General features: G+C 28.3%; 1 protein-coding gene across 4 annotated transcripts in view; it reads left to right on the top strand.

Moving 5' to 3' along the window:
• Ptp10D (Protein tyrosine phosphatase 10D) overlaps positions 1-17,694 on the top strand; it is a 212,031-nt gene extending 194,337 nt beyond the window's left edge. For 2 of the 4 annotated variants that reach the window (XM_075358141.1, XM_075358140.1), the window contains exons 28-29: positions 4,977-5,118; positions 15,284-17,694. In XM_075358141.1, coding sequence (XP_075214256.1) covers positions 4,977-5,118; positions 15,284-15,287 — 146 coding nt within the window. In that variant the 3' untranslated portion in view covers positions 15,288-17,694. Of the gene's footprint in view, positions 1-4,976; positions 5,119-15,283 lie in introns of those variants that run through there. The other 2 variants (XM_075358144.1, XM_075358143.1) reach the window with 2 other exon arrangements.
• The last annotated feature ends 6,256 nt before the right edge of the window (positions 17,695-23,950 follow it).

Raw genomic sequence — 23,950 nt, 5'->3', positions numbered from 1 at the left:
TGTTGACTGAAAGCATTTTTTCTGTAGTCAAGGGGATGGTTTTATACGTTGAGTTACAAGGTCATTAGTTACAGATGTTGCATTTGTTACAGTTCAGGGCAGGAATATGTAAATGTTATGCGATTACACTGAATACGATTACACTGGTGATGTTGAAATATGAATTTCTCATCACCCACAGTTTTTTTAATTTTTTAAAATATTATAAAACGTTCTTTCATCCATTTGTCCGTAGTCAAGTAAAAGCTCGTACAGCATTGTATATATGATGGAACCAAATAAGCTAACTCATGGGTAACGTCGCTATTATTATGCAGGTTCAGACGTTATAGATATGTACACATATGTGTACAGATATGTATAGATGTGTATAGCTATTATTATGCAGGTTCAGACGTTATAGATATGTACACATATGTGTACAGATATGTATAGATGTGTATAGCTATTATTATGCAGGTTCAGACGTTATAGATATGTACACATATGTGTACAGATATGTATAGATGTGTATAGCTATTATTATGCAGGTTTAGACGTGTGTATAGATATGTGATCTAGTGTAGCACACATTCACCAGAACGATGCCAGTTGTGAGATAGTAGTGAACCAGTAAACATGTCATTGTGAATGCTTTGTGTGTCTGAATTGTGTATAATTTATTTAGAACTTTATTTCTTTTAATTAGTCAGTTCAAAATGCCTAGAGTTTGAAAGCTTACTCCATTAGTAAAAGAGTGTTATGAACTTTATTTTGAGTGTAAAGTCATGGACCAAACAAGAGCCTGGGCCCCACATAACTGTTATTTATTGTGTTCTAGGCTTCTCACTGCACGGAAAGAATGGCACACGCCACATGCCATTTGCTATCCCTATGATTTGGAGAGAACCCAAAGATCACTCTCCTGACTATTATTTCTGCTTAACAAATATTAAAGGGATTACATCAAAATAAAAACGTGCAGTGGTATACCTAACTTGCAATCTCCAATGAGACCAGTTCCACACTGCAAAAAATTGACCAAACCAAAGTTTCCAGAACATGTGACATTAGTTGAAGAGAGCTCAGAGTCTGATGAAAGTAAGGAAGAAAAAAAAACAGATTCTGGTGATACAACTTTTGAACAAAGCAGTTCATCTGTATCTAATTTACTGACTCAAGAAAGTCTTAACAGTCTCATATGAGATTTAATGTTAGGCAAAAAACAGTCTGAGATGTGTGCGTGCCAGCTAAAAGGATGGAATCTTCTTCAAAAGAATACAAAAGATATGCACTTATCGTAATCGTCATTCTGAATTTAAAGAATATTTTTCTGAAGAAAATGGCTTAGTGTTTTGTAATGACATTTCTTCTCTTATGTAGACACTTTGTAATGATCATAACCCAACAGAATGGCACTTGTTCATTGATTCCTCTAAAGTTAATTTAAAGCGTGTACTTCTGCATAATGGCAATAAATTCCCATCAGTACCTGTGGCTCACTCTGCTAATATAAGAGAAACATATGAAAACTTTCAATTTATATTGGAAAAGCTTGAAATGTATGAATGGAATATTTGTAGTATTTGAAGGTAATTGCACTTATTCTTGGTCTGCTGCTTGGTTACACAATGTACTATTGTTTTTTGTGTGAATGGGGTAGAAGGGACGAAAAAACCATTTCATTAGAAAAGAATGGCCTAAATGCAAATCACTCATTCCTGAACAGAAAAAATGAAAGATGACCCATTGTGTAATCCTTAAATTGTGTATCTGCCTCTGTATCAAACTAGAATTAACAAAGAATTTCATCAAGGCCATGGACAACAATCCTGGTTTCATGTACTTCCAAAAATGAGTGATGCAAAAATTAAAGAAGATATATTTGTGGGTCCACAAGACAATCACTAATGCATGATGAAAAGTTTGAGGAACTATAGAATCCACTGGAGGATGCAGCTTGGCAAGTATTCAAAAATTTTACTCAGAGTTTTTTGGGAAATTGAAAGGCGGAAAATTACTGTGATATTGTCCAGTGATCTTATAAAAATTTGAGTTGCAATATTTCCTTAAAAGCACAATTCCAGCACTCGTACCTAGATTTCTTCCTGGAAAATCTTGGTACAGTGAGTGAGATGAGCATGGGGAGCAATTTCATCAGGAGATTTCAGCTATGGAAAAGAGGTATCAAGGCAAATGATCCTAATGCTGGTCTATTATTATTATTATTGGACCATCAAGAGAGATTCTTCACAGTCAAAATAGAACAGAAAATTGTCATTTCGTACTTTCTAGAAGAGTCAAATGTTTTAATATTCTGTAGTTAAGAATGCAGAAAGTATTGAAGTATTTAAAATTATAAATGCTTGTCTCTCAGAAACCTTGCATGATGGGGAAAAACTGATATCATATTTGAATTGAGGAGAAAAAATATTACCATAATCACATTCTTTTCTTCCAGAGACAAAAAAAAAATTTTTTTTGTTTCCTAGTATTATCTAGAAAGATTAACTTTGTGATACAATTCAACAGGATATATCAAGTATTTATGGATAAGTATTAATTTCCATTACTATATTGGTGATATTCCTGGAATTTGTAATATTATTTCTGTATCATGCTTAAAATGAAAACTATATGACATAATTTTAGCTGTAAATAGTATTTTTTTTTAGTGCACGCTTTCTTCTATTGTTTCTTTTTCATGACTTTTTACTAGTACTGTAAGTAGAAGCCAATCTGTCTATTAGAAAACTTGTTAATATAAGCGTCTACATAAAATCAAGTCCATGTTTTACCTGTAATCTGCAGGGCTGTGTATAATAATAATAATGCTTAATTTCTTTGTTTGTATCCTAGAATAATTGTATAGCCTGAACTGCAAATTATTTATTTACAATTAGCCTCATATAAAAACTAAATTTACAAATGATTATGAGAATATTAATTTTAATCAAATGAGTTATATTTTAAAATTTGATAATGCAAATAAGTACAGAAACTTGTGTATTTAATGAGGAACCCTGGATTATTAAATTGAAAAATTTGTCTCTGAAACTCTGAATTTCCAGAATTGTAAAACAAAAATAATAATTATTTTTAGTAAGACCTTAATATTCTGTATGAATGGTATTTTTAAAAATGTGCTATTTGAATAATATTTTTTTCTACTTTTAAAGATTATATAGCATATTGTAAAAATTTCTTTAATTTTTTTTTTAATTTAAAGGTATTATAGTATTTTCACTTTTCCAACAATAAAACAGTGTGGTACATTGAGTTATTGAACAATTAATATAATAATATATTAAGTGTTATCTTATCCCAATTTGTTACAATTGTTGTCTCTACTATAATTAAATTTGTTGTGAGTTATAATTGTTCACAATTCTGGTAGAACTATGTAGAAATTATTCTTCTACAATTAATTATGTAAACTCGTTTGCCCCTGGAGTTACCAGCAGCTCTGTTGTTAACGGCATACATCGTAAAAAAATTAAGAAACCCTGATATATGCTGTCATGTTGTAATTCTTTAAAAACCTTTATTTTGTTTTATTTAGTTTATTAAACACCCAATGCAACATACTAATAAAAAGGTTTTGTTCCATTTTTAAGTCAAGCACCATTAAATAGCTGTGTTACTCTTTACTAGTAACATCAAATAATAAAAAACGAAATACGAAAACCAGCTTCTACCGATGAAGAAGCTGAACAACTATCTCCAGAAAGATCTCTAAGAATAATTTTCACATAGTTTGAAAGTCATTTGATAACATTTTTTAAAAGTGTGGTCATATTTTGTTATGCCGAGCAATGCATTTTAAATAATATTTTATCATCAGAGAAAGCTAGGAAATCTAGTAGGCGGATGACACTTAAAAGTAAGATCATTTTTTAAAATATTTTAATTGATTATTCTTATGTTTAAGTATTTATACAATTTCTCACCTTAAGAATCACGAGGAAGGTTGTTAATTATAATTCAGTATGTATGTTATTGGCAGTAACTTACATTGTTTAATTTTTACTTATTTTAGAAGTTAATATGTCTGTAAGGGTATTTTGTGCCAGTAGTGTGCACTGTAAATTTCCTCCTGTTTTACAGATAGAAAATAAAATGTTATCATTCCTATTTAAGTGTAATTGTTCACATACAGAAGTACTGCTCATTGATAAGTAAAATAAATTATTCTTAGAATAAGGGTGTATATTTTATGCACAGGTAAATTTTACTTTAATCTTCTTGTCAGATGGCAACACTTTATTCACGGTTAGTTGCACGTAACAGTTGAAGTAATCCTGTCTTGCACTAATGTCCATTCAGTATGTATTCCTTTGTATTGTGTCAGCTGTGTTGTTTTCAAAGGATGACAAGTATGTAGTGTAAATGACCTGAAAAAATAATAGTAATTTGGTTTGATTTTTTGTTAATGAGAGTTGGGTTGTATCGCTGGATCATATTTATTTTAGTAACTAAGAGTTTATTTTTTCACCTTAGTATATACAGTTAAAATTGGCAGAAGTCCTTACTCTTTCCACTACCAGTTAAATACTAATGAAACAATAACCATAAGCAAAAATTTTTGATCATTTGTCTCAAAGGAATTGTGACCATTAAGATCTTAAGGACTTCTACTACTGGATATTTTGCCTACAGAAAAATTGAAAACTTGTAGTTTTTCAGAACAATTCTTTTATTCAACTAATCAAAAACTTATTGAGATTTTAAATATTGCTGAACAAGCATTATGAAAAGCGACTGTGAAAGGAGGGCTTAAAAGTTTCTTCTTTGTTTTTCCATACTGTAATCATATATAAATAAAATACTACATAAATATATCGGTTACCTATGGTAAAAAATTCTTAAAAATATTTTATTGGTATCTTAAGTATAATATTTGGTTAAATAACTTAATATGACTGTAATCTGAATAAAATTGTAATTGATTTTATCATGTATAAGTTATGTATTAGATTATAATGTGGTGATTGTAGGTAAACCAAGTAGTGATGAAGGTATTGATGACATTGAAGGTGATATTGATGATGATGAAAATGATGATGATGATGACATTGAAGGACCCAAATCGGGAATCACACCCCTCACTGATGTTTTGGTGGTGGGGGAAAAGGAGAGGTGATGGTGTAATATGTAACTGATGCTTGCTTTTGCACGCTACATGCACGCTTTGTAGGATGATATGATATTGCATGTTTTTAGGATTATAAGTTTATTATAAAGCTAGAGCTGCTCTTAGGCTTTTACAGTGTTAATTTTTTTTTTTGTATTTAGAAGTTTTTACTTAATTTTATCTTTGTAATTGTTGTATTGTATTAGGGAAAAAACAGTTGCTGGTTAATTTGGATATAACTGTAAAGGTAATCTCAAAAAAAGTTAGGAACAACACGTAGCAAGTGTAGTTTTCCGTACAATGTGTAGTGCATGGAGTGCTGAGAGAATGATTTGAGTTACTAGTACAATGAAAGGCAGATTTTGTAACAGTCCATTATATTTTTCAGAAAATTATTTAAATTAAAAGTTCAGAATCTAAAAAAACATTTTTGTCAAGCAGTTTGTATCATTAATTGTACAGTTTCAGGATATGTTTTTAACATTTTTATGTTAAAAAATATTCAGTGCTTTATTTTAGTCATTCAATTTAAATTAACTAAATATTTATACTAATATGTATAAAAAAGTACTCTACTTTTTCCTATTTTCTCCATGGTGCAAATTCATCATTCTATTCTTTGCCGTATATAAAAGTAGGTGTTAAATATTTTTAAGATTCAGTTTACCTATTGTTTTTAAATTAAGGTATTTTAAATGAAGTATTTTTTTTAACTTCCTGATGGTTAATTTATAACCATTTAAAAAACTCATAATAAGTAAAGGAAATGAGTAAAAAAGCAAATATAAATATAAGGGGTTTAGTAAAAAAAATAATAAGATTGTAGAAATTTTCACTTTAAGAACTGGGATCATATGTATTCATATTAAGGCACCTAAGGTTAATTTGGTAATGGAAGGTTGTAGGATAAAACCTATTAATAGTGACAAAGATTAGAACGTGTGAAAAACAAAAATACCTATAGTTGTTTGGGTATATCAGTTTGTTGAAATAAAATTTAAATCCACTATAAAAAGGTTGGGTGGAATCCAATTAGACAAGTAATTAATAAAAATTTTTTTATATGCATGGATATACAGTGAAAAAATCCAGAAAATCAACTGTGTAATGTCTTATTTGAAATTTTTTTACAGGTGATACTGTTTTAACTAAAATGCAATAATAATAAAAATAGTAGTAATTGTTCTTTATATATATATATGTATTGATATAGAGCCAAGCAGTGTATTTATTATTGCCAAATTTTTACAGTTTGTTTTTTTTACTTTGTTATTTCAAATATTTTAGTTAACATTTATAGCTTTTGTGTTTGGTGTTTGTTATTTTATAAATTTTCTAGTTTTAATTTCATGGTATAATAATTTTTTTATAAATTTTTTTTAAAAATTAAGAACATCTGTTGTAAAAAAAAATTAAGTTAACTTGCGTGGAATAAATCTATTTTTTATCAAAATAACCTAAAGTTTTAAAATTTAAGCGTAGTTGGAACTATTTTGACAGACTTTCACCTTATCTTTCTCTCCTACTCTTTACTCACCATGACATTTTTGGTTTTAATTACAGATGTTTTCATTACCCATTGTTTTTCATGAATATGTTAGTTATTTCTCACCCAATTTCTTTGAGATTTTTCCTTAATTTTCTATTCCACTTTGTTGTATTTTTTATTTTATTCTACTCTATTTCCTGTATCATTGTCCCCCCTTAAAAATGTATTACTATTATTAAAGTTGTGTGTAGCTGATCCTGTCTATTTCAATCATGAAACTCTGTTAATGGAGAGGAAACATATGACATATAGTGAGATACCTTTGTTAAGTCCCCTGTTAAACGACAAATCTACCATAATAGCCAGTACTATCCAAAAAGCTATAAAATATAAGTTTTTAAATATCTTTTCTGCCTAAAAGTAGATGCCATAACAATGGTCACAGCTATCAGCAGCCTGACATACCTGAGATACAAACTGCAAATTGCAATCTGTAAATGGCGAATGGCAATTATATGGCCATTCTCAAGGATAAAAAGTTTCTCATTCCAGACTTATAATGAATTATATTGTTTCTCATTGCTTTCTTTAGTGAGCTAAATACAGTGTTGTACTTAATGGCCAAGTTCACCCAAGTGAAGGGTGATATATTCGGTTTACACAATGGTATAAAGCACACCTTCCATGTGTTTGCATCATGGACTTATTATGATGTATAGTAACTCTAATGTGTTGCTTTTGCAATATTCATTTATTCACTGACATGTGAAGACTAGGATAGACATTGTAAAGGCACAGTAAGTTAACTTACCTTTTTCTGATCTTATATATTTTTTTAAACATGTTTAAAAACCACTTTCAAAAGTGGTTTGAAAGTTTGACAAACACTTTCTTAAATAAACTGTCATAAAATTAACCATAAATTAACATGAAAATAAATTCACTATAATTCAATTTTTTAAATAAATTAACCGGTTTGCAAAATTGATATGAAGTTGACCACTTGAAGTAGAATTAGTATGCACGTACAGAAATCTCTAGTATTAACTGGTTGTTTTTTTTATTATTATAATTAAGCCATAAATTGTTATACCACATCACATTTGTTTTTTTAATTGAATTGCTTATGTAGAAGTGTTGATAGTACCACTGCTTTGAAAAATGATTTTTGTGAAAGTACAAAATCTAGCTTTTATAAGAATTTGCGGTTGTTTTGAACAAATTGAATACTAATTATATTGTTATAAAGTTGTCAATTTTTTTTTTAATTTGTAGAAAAACAACAATTTATTAACTGGGAAAAAGTGGGTAATTTCGGTAAGTTTGTTCTTAATTTATGAAAATTTAACTCTTCTCCTGATGAATTTTCTAAGTGGTACTGCCAACTTGAAAAATGTTTCTCTTTGTAGAAAATAAAGTTATTATGCAATTAATAATTAAAAGAACCCGCTTGCCAACAATTCTTTTATATATACATTCTTCGAGCTCTTTCAGAATAAAATTCCATTATCAGGGACTTAAACATTTTTATGTTTTCGTAATAAAACTAAAACTTCTTTGTCATGTAAATTTGTTTATGTAACATAATATAACAGTGGTTGACATATATTTAAGATTGTCGACTTAACATCCTGTCATTATAAATGTTTCCACTATTGGTGGTTTTAGTTTTTAAGATTATAACAAAAATTTTTAAGTTCCTGATGATGGAATTTTATTCTGAAAGGGCTTGAACAGATGCAGAAGAATTGTTGATAAGTGGGTTCTTTCATTTTTAATTATATAATTATACCAACGAGCCATGTTTGATAAAATTATTATAAAGTTGTATACACTGCCTGCACTCAGTTGGAAATCCTTGTTAAAACTATTCTAAAATAAATAAATGTGTATTTTGCTTTCATAGAATGATACATAATGGTTGTAGTTCATTCTATATCGTATAACTCGCCTTAATCTCTTGGTGAGTACAGTGTTACTACGTTCATTACTGTAGTACTTTCATTCTTAATGAAATTATGGCAAAATAATTATTGAAATTTCATATCAAGTCTCTTACAACCATTCTATTCATAGACCCTGACATAACGTAGCAATTATCATATAAGACATGAAAGGATTTTGTACGCAGCTGGAGTTTGTCAGTGCTGACAAACTATAATAGTTAATGTATGGTAAAAGTCTATGATATTATTAATGTTTTGTAGTAAAATCTGTTAAGCTTTTTTATGTGTACAATTATTTGTTATGTTTATTGATTTTATAAAAGTCTGTTTATTATATTCTTTGTTTTTATACCATTCAATAATTTTATTATTTGTACCATTCAAGTTTTCATTATATAATGAAAACTGTTTACTTCCCTTTTTTAGTTAAAAGGTTACTCTAGTAAATAACCGAAATTAAACATTTTAAGAATCATTGTTTTATATGTTGAAATTTATCAAGTTCAGTTGCCTTCCCAAATTTTGTAAATGTTTTTTGCTGAAGTTTTAGGGGAATTTTAGTTTTTATAAGGATCTAGTCATTCATTAACCCATTAACTAATTGTATTTATATCCAATTTTTTATGTATTATGCTGAAATTTGTTTGGTTAATAAATATTGGTATTAGTTGTTTTGATTCAGTGTATTTCTGTTTATGCATGCATAAGTCTTAGATTTGCTATTAAGCAAATTAAAAAATAGTCTATATATAAAAATAAACCAATATATATATATATATTGCTCTAAATAAAATGCATTGATTAACTGTTCTATAACTTTGTTCTGTAACTGCATTTCTTTAAAATTTTATTACATTATTAATTACTGGATATAGTGATTTGCAAAAGATTTATGACTTCACAAGTAGTGAAACCTCTCCAATTTCTCTCTTTTAATTCATTATCATTAACAATTTATCATCTTAAGAATTCTTAAGAATTTGTGATCAAATGATCATCTCAATGAAATTTTGTTTATGTAGTTTTCACTGTAATAGATTCAGAAAGCTCTTAAGATGAATTTAGAATTAAAAGGAGATGAAGATTTAAAAACTAGTCTAGACCAGTTATACAGATTCAGAGTGTTCCATGGAAGTTTTCAGTTTGACATGAATACAAAAAGTTAAGCAAAAACTTTATAGAATAGACAAGAGCATTCAGCATTCATTGCTGATGTTAGAGAAAATTGCAAGTGAAAATGAAACCAATAAAACCAAAAGAAAATCTAGTTTTATGTGTAGAGGTAGTAAAATAATACGATTTCTTTTTGGCCAATCTTTAACAGCGTAGTGTTGATCTGTAGCCTAACTAATCCCACAAACACAAGAAACACATATATTTTGTAAAGCCACTCTAGAGACTAAGAAGAAGCCCATGATTCTCCATGAGTGTTTCATATGTTTCTTTCATTCTACAGCATGTGTAGAAGAAAACTTACTCGAGTTATGTAACAACACTGCCTTTTGATGAATCTATAAATGCCGATCATGAATAACATTCTCAATGTCCAGTTCAGACATTAGTCCCTAACATCATGGCAGGAACAAATTAAACCATCCCTTCTAAAGTAATTTAAGTAAATTTTCGTTTTGATTTCTATTTACTGAAACTTTATTATCATTGTATAATAATTTGCATTCTTTAAGATGTGAACCAAGGAATTCTGTATGCCGTTTCAACAAATACATGTCACAAATTAGGTCCCTCAGTTCTGCTGAACTCATGTGATGAGATGAGGTTCAGTATTTCATTCTTCTGGAATCAATATCTATTGAAGATAAGGGTTCATTGGTCGAGCCTTCTGGAGAATCAGGAATTTCTTTCCAAGAAGTTGGAGCAATCTGAATCTGTAAATCGACATCATGAAGGTACTGGTCTCATAGCTGAACGAACATTGGGTATGCAGTACTGCTTTTATTGTTTGAATTAAAATCAGTAACATTTGTTAAGCAAAAATAACAGTCATCATAATGGTTAGTAGGCTCTTGCCAAATTGTAGATATGCCAAAAGGCAAATGATCTTTTTTTCCTTTTAACCACCGGGTTAGTTTAACATATGACTTGATGCATGCTACACGTGGAGCCCAGGATTTATCTTGGGTCTCCCAAGGAACAGTCAAAATAATGTTTATAAGCAGTTTTCAGCAGATTCAATACTGCTAATGACTTCATAGTGAATTCTCTGCAGATGTAATAAAAAATATTTGGAGAATTTTACAAGCTCAATTTTTATTCATTGTAAAATTCCAAATTTTTAATGAATGAAAGTAAACTGAAATATCACATAATTACTTAAAATAATTCATAAAATTGTTTCACTATAGAGTGCAACAGTATGAAACACATGCGTGCACGTGCACACACACACACCTTAAAAAATCTTAATGTTCAATAAAATAATACCAAAAGTTCTGTCGTAAAAATGTTTCACTAAATTTATGACATCACTTGAGTATGATAAAACCACTACCACAACTGAAGAAGCAAGTCATACCAAGAGCTCATACTCATACTGAAGAAAGTTTCATCATGTTGAATTACTCATTACTTGACTTACTGTCATGGCTGGCTTGACATCATTCGACTGTTATGTATCAAATATAGGTCTACAGCCTGCATCACAATATAAATCAGATGTCAGTAAGCAAACATATACAGACTTATTAACTTATTTATATTGTTTGTCCCATGAATGATGGAACAAATAAATTTAAGAGGTTTTAATATGAGAATGTTACATGATGGGTTGTTTGGGAATACATATTCTAATTCAATACTATATAGAACACCTACTCCTTTTTCAGTTTATGTTGATAGTGTAATAATAATAATTTGTCTACTATTTCCTTATTTTTATTTACTTTGTAAATAGCCCTAATTAATGTTTTAACATTAAAGTTACTTTTAACATATTTTATTTATCTATAGTTAATTAGAACACAAAATAAAAAATAAGTTTTTCTTTCTTTTCTAACAATTAACCTCCATTACAATTATTAGTATGGAAATACTAGTTATCTTTTATTCGCTTATTGTTAAAAAAAAATTCATCACGATCATCTGGGGATTTAAATAACAAAATGAAAAATAAACTTTTTGAAACAGTGTTGATGAAAATAAATACAGTTTTTTGATGATGTAAGTGTTACACAAGTTTGAAAAAAAAATTGTACGAGGGTTATTATTTTTTCAAGGTCCGATCGGTCATGAAATAAAAACCCATGCAAAAATCGGATGTACCTTTGCGCATATGTGTTGCACAGCGTCCCTAGTATGGCCTTCAATCACGCCGCATCACTTTGTTTAGTTCTGAACATGCAGCTAGTACGTAAACATGTCTACAACAGTAGCATCTCTCGCCAAGTGTGAAGTGCGTGCGGTAATTTGATTTCTTCAGTCTGAGGGGTGTAATGCAGCTGAAATTCATCGACGAATAAGTGACAGCAAAGTGCGACAATGGTGCAGGAACTTTAAAACAGGACGTACAGATGTTCATGATGCAGGCGGTCAGGGAAGGAAGCAAGTGTCAACCGATGATCTCGTTGAGCAAGTGGATGAGGCAATTCGAGAAAATCGTCGGTTCACAATTTCTATATTGAGTGATTCGTTTCCTGAAATTTCAAGGTCAGCTCTCCTACACCATTGTGAGTGAGAGACTTCAGTACCGCAAACTTGTGTGCAAGATGGGTTCCCAAGATGCTGTTTGACCATCACAAAACAATGAGAATGGACGTCTCCCTAACATTTCTCCAGCGCTACCACAATGAAGGAGAAGATTTTTTGAAAAAAATTGTCACGGGATGACACATGGGTCCGTTTCAAAACTGAAGAAACAAAAGAACAATCCAAACAGTGGATGCATTCTCATTCTCCCAGTAAACCAAAGAATTTCAAGCGAACCTTCTCCAACAGAAAGTGTATGGCTACTGTGTTCTAGGACCGGAATGGAGTTCTCTTGGTGGAATTCATGGAACGTGGCACGACAATCACTGCAGCCTCTTACTGCGTGACTCTTCAACATCTACGAAGGGCAATTCAGAGTAAGCGGAGGGGAATGTTGTCATCAGGCATTATCTTTCCCCATGATAATGCTCGGCCGCACACTGCAGCTGTAACAAAGAAGCTCCTGCAGCGTTTTCGTTGGGAAGTGTTTGATCACCCACCATACAACCGGACTTGGCTCCATCCGATTTTCACCTCTTTGCTCACATGAAACGCTGGCTAGGAGGATAACATTTTGGCACAGACATCGAGCTGCAGACCAGCATAGAAACTTGCCTGAAAACACAGGTCAGGTGGCTCCGTTCTATGACGAGGGTACTGGAAAGTTGGTACCACGCTATGACAAATGTCTAAATCAGAGTGGCGACTATGTAGAGAAATTGCGTAACTATGTAAGTACTTGTACAAATAAAAAATTTTTTATTTTCACTGTGGTTTTAATTTCATGACCGATCGGACCTTGAAAAAAATAACTCTTGTAAAATGTTCATACTGGAATATGCTTCATGACTATTTTACTGAGTCTCCCTGCCTAATGACTGCTGTGAATTTTCAAGCTTAATATATATCTTTTAACTACTTGTTCTTTTCATTATCCATTAGTGTACTTTTCCACTATAGACTCTTAGACCTCTCACTTGTCACTTTAAGAAAACTTATTCTAATCTCCTCATATTCCAACTGTAGTTATACACATTTATTTGCCTGGTGAAGCAGTTATTACACTGATGGGTCTAAGCATAGTAATTCCTTAGATGGTTTTTTTTTTGTCACAAAATTTGATATTTCCTTCATCGAACGTGTATACTTTTGAATCGAATGCTATACTCATGACTCATCATGTTCTGTTGTGCATAGCTCAGCAAGTGCTCTTTAAATATTCTTTGATACTTACTCTACACATCTAATAACTGTAGATATACATATGTCGATCTTTAGTTTCAGTTGGGTTTCTAGTTGCTTAGGAATCCCCAGTGACAAAAGTGCGCAAATAGCCACATAGGAAACGGAAACATATACCCAGCTAGCTTTATTGAACTATTCATACGTTCTGGTTGAAGGCAACTTGGCAGAATGAGTGATTGACAGTTATTGAAAAGCTGCGACACAATTGAGTATTACCATAAAAAGTAATTGGTGAAAAACAGTTGTGAATTTTGTTTATAATTTGTAGTTTAACATAACAGGTTAATTTATGGATTCCTCATGTCATGGTAAAAGAGGACCAATGTGACCCTTGAGTATGCATAATATTCTTTTTGATTATTTACATTAATTCATTTGTAGTATATTCAGTTCATCTGTATGTATATTATTGCTTATTTATTTTAAATCTATTCAGTTTTTTATTTCTATATGTGTTTTCTGACTGTTGTTTTGTCAATTGTCTGAATAAAAGATTTTTCTTTTTTTTTAGGTCTCTTTAAAACTTAATTGTTTCAGTTAGTATATACACAAATTGTAAAATCACTCACATTGGAAGCAGCTACTTATGGGTTTCAATGATTTATTTGCAGAAAAGCAAAGATTTCATCCCATCTTAACAAAATGTAGTTTATCTTACACAAAAGCTATAGACTAAAACTACAAAGTGGATGCACTTACGTATGGGTTTTGATCAACAAAACTACTCAAGATACCTGGAGAGTTACATAAATTATGTGAATCTATTTACTTAGTAAGATGTGGAAAAATGTTTCTGTTTATGAGCTTAGGTTTATGTTTTTAAAAGTGTGGCTGTTGTTTCATAGGCAAAAGCCAGTATCAAGCTACTATTGTGGGTCATTTACTATGGTTAGTGTGAATATTAGAGATTGACATTTAGTGGAGTATTAACTCCAATGAATGTTTTCAGCGTAAATCTTTGTATACATGAATCTAATTTGTTGCATCGTGGTATTGTTTTTATATATATTGTTCAGTTTTTCTTAAATAAATTTTGTTGTAATTTTTGGCTGTAGTTTGACGGTTTTTTGTGGTTTTCGGGTGATAATAATACTTTTTTTTGTGGTTTTCGGGTGATAATAATACTTTCAGTGTCTTGTCTGCACTTATGCGAGTTTTTTGGCCTCTTGTTATAAGAAAACAAGAGTAAAATAGTTTCTTTTTCAGACACTCTCTGCATTAAATTAATGACTCAAGGGTAATTAAGGCTGAAGATAGCTATTTGTAAAACACACACACTAATTCTTTTACAGGAAGTATTACTAAGTACTGAAGAGAATACTACTTAATTTACTACTTTATCAAGTAGTAAATTAAATATATTTGTCAACTTTTTTATGCTGTTAAATATAAAATAGGCTACAATTAGTAATTTAACTGATTTTAAGCATGATGAAAATTAGTGTAATTTTTATTTTTTACTTTAGGACTTTGTTTTATTTAAAGTAATAATTTCTGATTTTTAATGTGTAGTTATTATTTTATAATTTTTTTTTCATTGTTATAATAGGTAACACATTATGAAATGTAATAAATTTTGAAAAAAGATATTGCAGTAGTAACATATTTCATCATTTTTGTAATCATCAGTTATTACGAATCATTCAGTCGGGTTTTGTACTGATTCTGTTAATTCTCCTATTTTGATTGTAGTATTTCCTTTTTATTTTTGTTATTTTTAAGAGAATTTTCCAATAGCAAACTATTTCATTAAATTTATTTATTTTTGTCTGTTTTTTCTTTTTTCAGATGATGAGGGTATTGCTGAATCCGGTATGTAAAAATGATGGAAACCAGTATTGTGCCATTTCAGTAATAGTTTATTAATACTGTGTATATTTAAAATACAAATAAACGACCATTTATAAATATATGATTGAACTAATTATAGAATTATGTATAAATTGTTGTATTTGTATACGATGTGCTCATCAACGTTAATATTTTTATATTGCACAGATATTACATCTGTTAAAATAGATATATCTGTTGTTGATGTTTGCTGTAACAGTTGATTTGTAGCAGCATGTGATTTAAGTTAAATGTGCCTTACATATGTAGTTATTATGTACATAAACATAATAAATATTAATCAATAATGACTAAAAATTATAAAACCGTTAAAAGTGTGTGTGATTGTTACCGGTGGTGAGGCATGACCTTTTTGTATAAATAGCGGTAATTATATCTTCCAGTTGAAGTTTCAGTCGCTTTGTATTTATTTGCAGAAAAGCAAAGATTTCACCCCCTCTTGACAAAATGTGGTTTATCTTACATAAAAGCTATAAACTAACACTACAAAATGGATGCAGCTACTTATGGGTTTCAGTGTATTTATTTGCAAAAAAGCAAAGATTTCACCCCATCTTAACAAAACATAGTTTATCTTACACAAATGCTATAGACTAAAATAACAAAATGGATGCAGCTACCTATGGGTTTCGATCAACAAAATTACACAACATATATGGAGACTTACATAATATTATGTGATTCTATTTACTTAGTAAGATGTGAAAAAATGTTTCTGTTTATGAGCGTAGGTTTATGTTTTTAAAAGTGTGGCTGTTGATATAGGCAAAAGCCAGTATCAAGCTACTATTGGTGGTCATTTTCTATGGTTAGTGTAAATAAATTGAGATTGACGTTTAGTGGAATATTAACTCCACTGAATGTCTTCAGTGTAAGTCTCTGTATACATGAATAATTTGTTGCATCGTGGTATTGTTTTTATATATATTACTCAGTTTTTCTTAAATGAATTTTGTTATGGGAGTACATTAATAGGCTTAACTCAACTCCTGAATGCATTTGGATGGACAGACATGTTTTATTAATTAATTTTCACCTCTTTTTTAATGATTGTTAATGAGATTTCTTTGAATGGTTTTTCTTTTAATTTCTACCTTGATGTTAGGCAGTGTTCATAAGAGTGACTGAACCATTAAATAGCTCATTGTGGATAAGTGCATAGAAAAATTGTATTGAAAATATGAGTTGATATTAAAGACTGCATGCTAGGAGAGTTCTTACAGTTAATTTACATTAATAAATGGACAAATTTGTATGAATATTCAGTTGTTTCTTGGCTACCATTTGTCTTAATGGTTTTATTGTAATTCTTTTTATTATTTGTAATGGTAGTACAAGTGTATTAATTTTATTACTTCTGATCTACAGTAGTTTGTAAACCGTGTTATTACCTTAGCATTTGAATTAAAACTAAGTGCCACTAAAGCTTCACCACTGGACACTATTTATTTTCATTGTTTCTTACTTTAAATAATTTTTTATTTTCATTATTTATTTTTACTATTCCTTGATAAAAACTTATTGTTATTAATTTTATTGTTCACCGAGGGCTTGAATAATATTATAGTTCTATTTTGATATATATTTCTATTATTGTTAGTGGTACAGTTAAACTCGGCCTTTGTTTTTTTATTACTATAAATTCAGTCCTATTATAAATACAGCATTTTTATTTATAATTGTTTATTTTGATCCTAAAGTTATGCACCGCTAAATGTGTAAAATTAGTGGAGTAATTTTGTTTAATTTTTTTATAATAGTAGAATCGTTTTAAGCCTTTTAATCTCATTGTTAAATACTAGGGCCGGTTTTTTTTCATTCAGTTCAAGTATTGTTAAGGCTAAATTATCAGATGGTAACCCAGTATTAATGTTTTGATCAATGTGATTTTGTTTATGTTTGCCGTGTCAGAAATGGCTAAATTAAGGAGAAAGTTTTTAAATTAGATTACTTTCTTGTAATTTCAAGTTTAATAAATTTTCAAATTGTAATATTTTGTATTTATTTTTAATATGGAAAATTACTGATACACATTTTATTAACAAAATTTGTTGTGCAATACTGTCCATTTATTGTATAAAATTTGACTTTAGATTTCTGAGCTTTATATTGTTCTTTGTATTTTACTGAAATAATATCTATTTTTCCAGTAAAAAAAAAAAAAGTAAAAGTAGGTGTGAATTTCAAGTTGCAGCTATGTTTAAACATATTTTTAAAATTGTACAAAATTAAAACTGGGTTTAACTGTATGTTGTTAACACGATATTTTAATTCAGTTAATATAGGGTATTTGTGTTTTCTTTAAGAATCTTAATGAGTGAATCTCTTTATATCTTTTTATAAGATTTTTTTGATACTTTTTATATAATATTCCACTGTTATTTCTGATCTTATTTTATATATTGTTACTAATATTTCTATTTATTTATATTACAAATTATATAATATAAATCTGTATGGTTGTTGAATGACTATGAATTTTCAAAAGTACGTGTGTGAGATACACTTCCTATTAACGTCTTCAGACTGAAAACAAATGTGACTTGTTGCAAATGAAAACTGATGGTGTACCATGAAGTGATGGCTGGCAAAAGCACATCTTTATTAATTAATATGCAATTTATTATTTTTGTGAATATACTGTGATAAATTCAAATAAACTGTATAATTTTATCAGTTTTTTTTTAATATTTTCGGTTATTAATTAATGATTACATATGTTGTATGTAGTTATGTGATTTTTCACTAGTATATTAAAACAACTATTATTACTTTCATTTTGTACATTCAACCAAATTTTATGTATTACCTTAACATTGTTATAAAAAATGTACATCTTGCTTTGTTTGAAAGTAAAAAAAAAAAAAAAACATATTTATTTAAATAAAAAGTAGTAGGGAAAATAGTTTTCCTGCTTTACTCAACCTTCTCTCATGACTGTTCTTGCTCAAGCTACTGTACAGTTTTTTCTATTTACTTATTTAATCCATTTCACTCTTGTTTGTTGACTAAGACCAAGTTGTGCATTTTATAAGTTGTAATAATTAATATCCATTTCTTTAGCACGCGTGCACACACATACGTGCATGTAGCGTTTCATTGTTCTTATCTAACATTATATTCATAACATAGTGTTCTTCATATTTACTGAAATACCTTCATAGTTTAAACACAAGCATGTCAAGTGTTTTATTTAGTAAGTAATAATCCTTATATATTTTTTTTTCTTTTTGTTAATCACAGTTTACAGCTATTACGCCCCTAGCTGTTTCCTATTGCCAATCCCTGTAGTTTATAATTATGTTATATTTGATTGTAATTATGAGGTTTGTACACTTCATAAGTGTACATAGTGCATAAAAGCAGCACTATGTAATTTTTTTTAAATAGCATAATGGTCTATAATCTATAATGATTACAGTTTATTAATACAGTCATTTAAAGGAAATTTTTAAGTCCTTTTTTTGTTTTAACTGTGAATTTATCCTATATATTCGAAATAACGTAGAAAATATTTCAAAACAAAGTTTAATTTATTATTTGCCTAACAAGGCAAGTGAAACCAGTAATTTTTAGGAAAATAAATTATGTTCGTTTTCTTTTTCAAATAAATGCCCTAACATTTGAATTGTAATATTTTTCTCATGATACCACTGGGAAAGTTTTCACATTTAATGTAATTTGAGTATTTTGTATTTGTTTTATTTAATTTTTTTTTACATATAAATTAAAAATATTACTTTATTCAACTACATAAATGTAATTCTATTATTTTTAAATTAATAAAAAATAATCTAATTTATTTTATAATATTATTTCATGTTTATTTTCTTTTTCTAATAGTTTTAAATTTTGTTTATACTAAATGGATTGTACTAATTACATTTGTATTTTATTGCTATTTTACACCATTATTAAAATTTAATTTGTTGCAGTGTATTAAATTTTTCACATAATTGTTTAAAAATATAAATTTATAAAGTAACATAATGAATGTATAATTTTGTTCTAATTGTGTATTTTGATATAGAGAATAAATGTTAATTATTTTAGATTTTCTGTTTGTTAATTTAAAGAAAAATTTTGGTTTATGTTTAGTGCTTTTAAATTACTAAAGTATTGCAAACTTGTTGTTGTTATTAAGAGTAAAGTATCATTTTGAAGACTGTTTTGTTGCGACTATTAATAATAATTTTCTTAATTATTTAGAAGTTCAACATTCCATGTTTAACATTACTTTTGAAACAGAACATTTATTTTTACTATATTCAGTATTAACCTCTGAACAATATGATAGAAGGAATTTCATTACTGACTTTATTAAATAATATTATGTCTTACTTCTTCCTTCTAAACAAACAAAAAAAAAAACTTATAACAAAAACAAAAAAGAGCTTATATTTATGAGTTTATGTAATCTTTATCTGTTATGGTAGACATTTTCATAATTCCGTTTTATAAAAGACATTACAAAAAAACGTTTTACTATACTTGTCAATTTTATGTTTGTGTTAAAAATGATATATATTTATAAACAAAAAACATTCATTTTTAGAAATGAACAAAGTTCATTAGATTCAATTGTAAAATGTTTGACTTACTTTACTATCTACTTTGTTCTAAGATTTAATACAAAAGATTTTAAAGTATTAGTGTTTTTATTGTTAGGCTTCTTTTTTTTTCTGAATTTTTGTGATTGAAATTATGTGAAACTGGAGGTAACAAATGCACATGGAATGTTGGCTGATTTAAAATTTGTAACCAAATTTTTTTATTAAAGACCTACATTGATCAACAAGATGAAAACAGTATGAAAATTATAACCAACAAACATACATTGAGTCTTTAACATGTTTATGATGTAACCCTCTACTCTAAGATAATTAAAACTATGTAGTTTTAATACGTAATACAGAATTGTGCTTTTTATTTATTTAAGGAATTGAATGTTTTTGTGTTAAATATTCAAGACGTACTTTGATTTAAAAGCAAAAATTAATTTTTCCTTATGATCCATTTATCTTTAATTTGAAAAAAGATGTGTATACAGTTACAGTTATTTTCTTACTAATAATGACCATTCATTTAAAGTCTATTTTTAAAAATATGACAATCACATAAGTACTATATTTATTATTGATACTGCCATCTCATGTAGAATTCAATAGCTTTCTAATTTACGAGTATTGCGTAGTGTTAAGTATTACAATTTATTTCCAAATGAAAGAAATGGTATGATATTTTTATTATTAGATTATTTCTTATTAGATAGCTTAACAACAGAATTATGCAGTAAATTTTGTTTATATATTTTGTGATAATAAAACCTTATCTAAGTAATACAGATATTTTTAGATATACAAATGTGGAATAAACTGCAATATTTATAAATATAATTTATATATAAATAAAAACTACTTGGAATTTTGTATTTTTTTAATTGTTCTCTATTTTGCAATAGATTTAAATTCATTTGATGATGTGTGCTTACATATACTCATTTCATTTACATTTTGATTGGAATATCTCTTACAGTATTGATTACATTTTACTATAGATTTTGTTGTACTCTAGGATGATTGCTTTATACCTTCTCTTTAAAATTAACTCGCAACAAAGAAAAAAAAATCTAGGAGAGATGCAACCAATGAACATGGCGTAAAAAGATTTTCAGATAATTTTTTATCATTGAAGAAGTTGCTAAGCATCGTAATTATTTCACTGAAGATTTGACATGGCCTTGTTGTAACCAACAGTAATATTCATTGCTGCAAGCACACCTACAGATTGATGTATGATGTCTTCTTCATACAATCTTAATATGTCAAATAAAAATAAGATTAACAATTCATTGACTAATTGATATATCACATTCCTTCTTTTGCTGGATCTCGTGCAGTGAATGATAATTTTTACAGCCTAAATCAGGATATTCTGGCTGTTAAGATATAAAAATAAAACTAAACCCCATCACTCAAAGAATAACATAAAAATGTACTAAAAAAAAATTAACTACATTATTATGAGCGAGTCTCTTAAACCACTTATAACAGGTGTTACAGTTTTTCTGAATCCAAAAATGTAGTTCTGGAACTAATCAAATTTAATATGATCATAGCTTCAGATGTTTAATAGCCCTTTGGCAGGTTAAGGTATTCTTCAACTTGCCGAGGCAACTGCCACAGTGATTTACCCAAAAGTAAGGCATCTTCTAGGCTATTTTTAACATTTCTATAATCACAAAAACGCTGAAGAATCATGGTTGTTTCCCTTGAATAAGAGCACATTAGGAAATTCCTCTTGAAACAACTTAATGCAATAGTTATGATTTACAATATAATCTCAAAGTGCCCTTCTGATTCTGTGTCAGATTCATAATAGACAACATTTCTTGCCAATTTCAACACATTTGATTGTGTAGAGTGATGATGCTCATCCTCTAGCATGATCCAAGATCACCCATACTTTTGATTAGCAACAGTATTAACAGTCTTCCTTAGTTTTACAGCAGATCATTTAAAAAGCTAATTCTGGGGATATTTTAATCACTATTATGTATGGTACATGTTACTGAAGACATTTTTGTAGTTATATACATATTAAATAATATATTACAATCTCATAAAAATGAATATCATATTTTCTACTTTTGCCTCTCCAGTAATTTCATTTTAATTACTGTAGAGTCCTTGTAATGTAAAAGTGATTTGAATTTATGAGCGCTTCTGTTATAGTGTATGTGTTGTTTTCTTTTTAATTTTGTGATTTTAAATTATTACTTTCTTCTATTTGAGTTTACCTGTTTTCATTTATAGCTTATTATTTTTCATAGGAAGGATAATTTGCGTGTTATCTTGTTTGTGCTTTTATATTGTAGTTCAAATGTAGGTGAGCTCTTGCAAGTTTTTCTTGCTTTCAGAAATTTTTTCCAGTTTGTTAGTCTTGTACTCTCATTCTAATGAAATTTAGTTCTAAATGTTATAATTACCTGATCCAGCAGCTTACAAAATAATAAGTAAATGTAAGTTAAAGAGATAGTCTTTTTTTAAAGGGTAATGTATGCAACATTTTAGTTCCTTTTTGTTAAAAGCAAGTAGAATTGAACTAAGTCAACAATTATTTATGTAGTTTAATACTGTATGTAGAAAAAATTTTTTGAGCTTATGAAATTTCGATTTTATGTTTATTAAAATTTATTTTAAAATTTGACATAGTTTGTTCAGTTATCTCAATGTTTTAAATTTATTTAAATTTGCAAGCATTTGAATTGAACTAAAGAAATTTTTCTTGTTTTATGTACAGGCTGTTCAAAAGAGTTTTCATTCAAGTTTAATATTATAGATTGTCCATATGCCCTCTGCCCTAGAATTTGAGTGAATGTTGTATATTTATATTAAAAATACAGTATTCTTCTTATAGGTATTTCTGATTCTCTGTTTAAATGTGTTATAGTTATTAACTTTAAATATGATAGTTATTGAAACTAGTTATTATCAATGTTTATTGTCACATTTCAAAAAAAGTCAATGCGAATAAACCTTTTCATTTAAAATATTTTTTCTATTTAAAAAAAAAAGATTTCTTTTATTTTTCTACTTTTTTAACTTTTCCTTATATAACTTAAGGAATGCTAAACGTTCTTTCAAATTTTATCTTTTTAGAGCTTCTGGGGTCTGATTTGTGTACTTTTCTTTGTTGGAGAGTATTTAAAAATCGGTTATGAAATTTTTTGATAAGTTTTTACATAATAGGCAATGTATTTTTCCTTTAATGAAACATATAACTCTATAATAGTAATTATTCATTAAATTTAATAATGATGTAGAATTATGATATTTATTTACTGTTACCATTTTATTTTATTTTTTAATAAATTTCATATTTATATATTAATATATTATGTAGATCAACTGTTAATCATTATGATGCATTAATATGTATATTTTTAAATATATTAGATATATATATTTCACTGTTGACATAATCATAGATCTATTATTGATTCATTAATAGATAGCATATAATTTGGAGCTGTTGATGTTAAAAGTATTTTGTGCAATTAATTATAAAGGATCGAAATATATCACATTTAATTAGTTATTTAATGTAGATTGTATGCTTGTTATATTACAGGGACCAAAAATATGTCATGAAATTGTTAATGTGTTGTATATTTATGTAACTCGAGGAAAAATGTTTTTTAACTGTGTTCTTATTCAAAAATATGTCAAAATTGCTGTAGAATCTAGCTGTTTTTAATGTTGTTATAATTTGTACTGCTCAATTAATTGAAATTTTTATTGTAAATTTATTGTTATTATTAAGTATTATTTATATTTTTCAATTAAATGTGACAGTTTTTATATTTCCATGATGGGAAAACAAGTATGTTTGCTACTTGTTTTAACATTTCATGATTGGGAAAAATGAACTGCTCTTCACATGACATCATTAACAAATATATAATTACCATAGTTTGATCTGGCTTGTATGTAATTATATATACAAAAAGGGGAGAAAAGGCATTTTATTATTTTCATTTGATACTAATAATATTGATTATTACTGCAAAATATTTATTATTTTCTTATCAAAGATGTCATC

The sequence above is a fragment of the Lycorma delicatula genome, chromosome 2 (assembly GCF_047948215.1).
Source record: "Lycorma delicatula isolate Av1 chromosome 2, ASM4794821v1, whole genome shotgun sequence".
In the NCBI taxonomy this organism is placed as follows: domain Eukaryota; kingdom Metazoa; phylum Arthropoda; class Insecta; order Hemiptera; family Fulgoridae; genus Lycorma; species Lycorma delicatula.
This window is presented reverse-complemented; position numbering and strand designations above follow the sequence as displayed.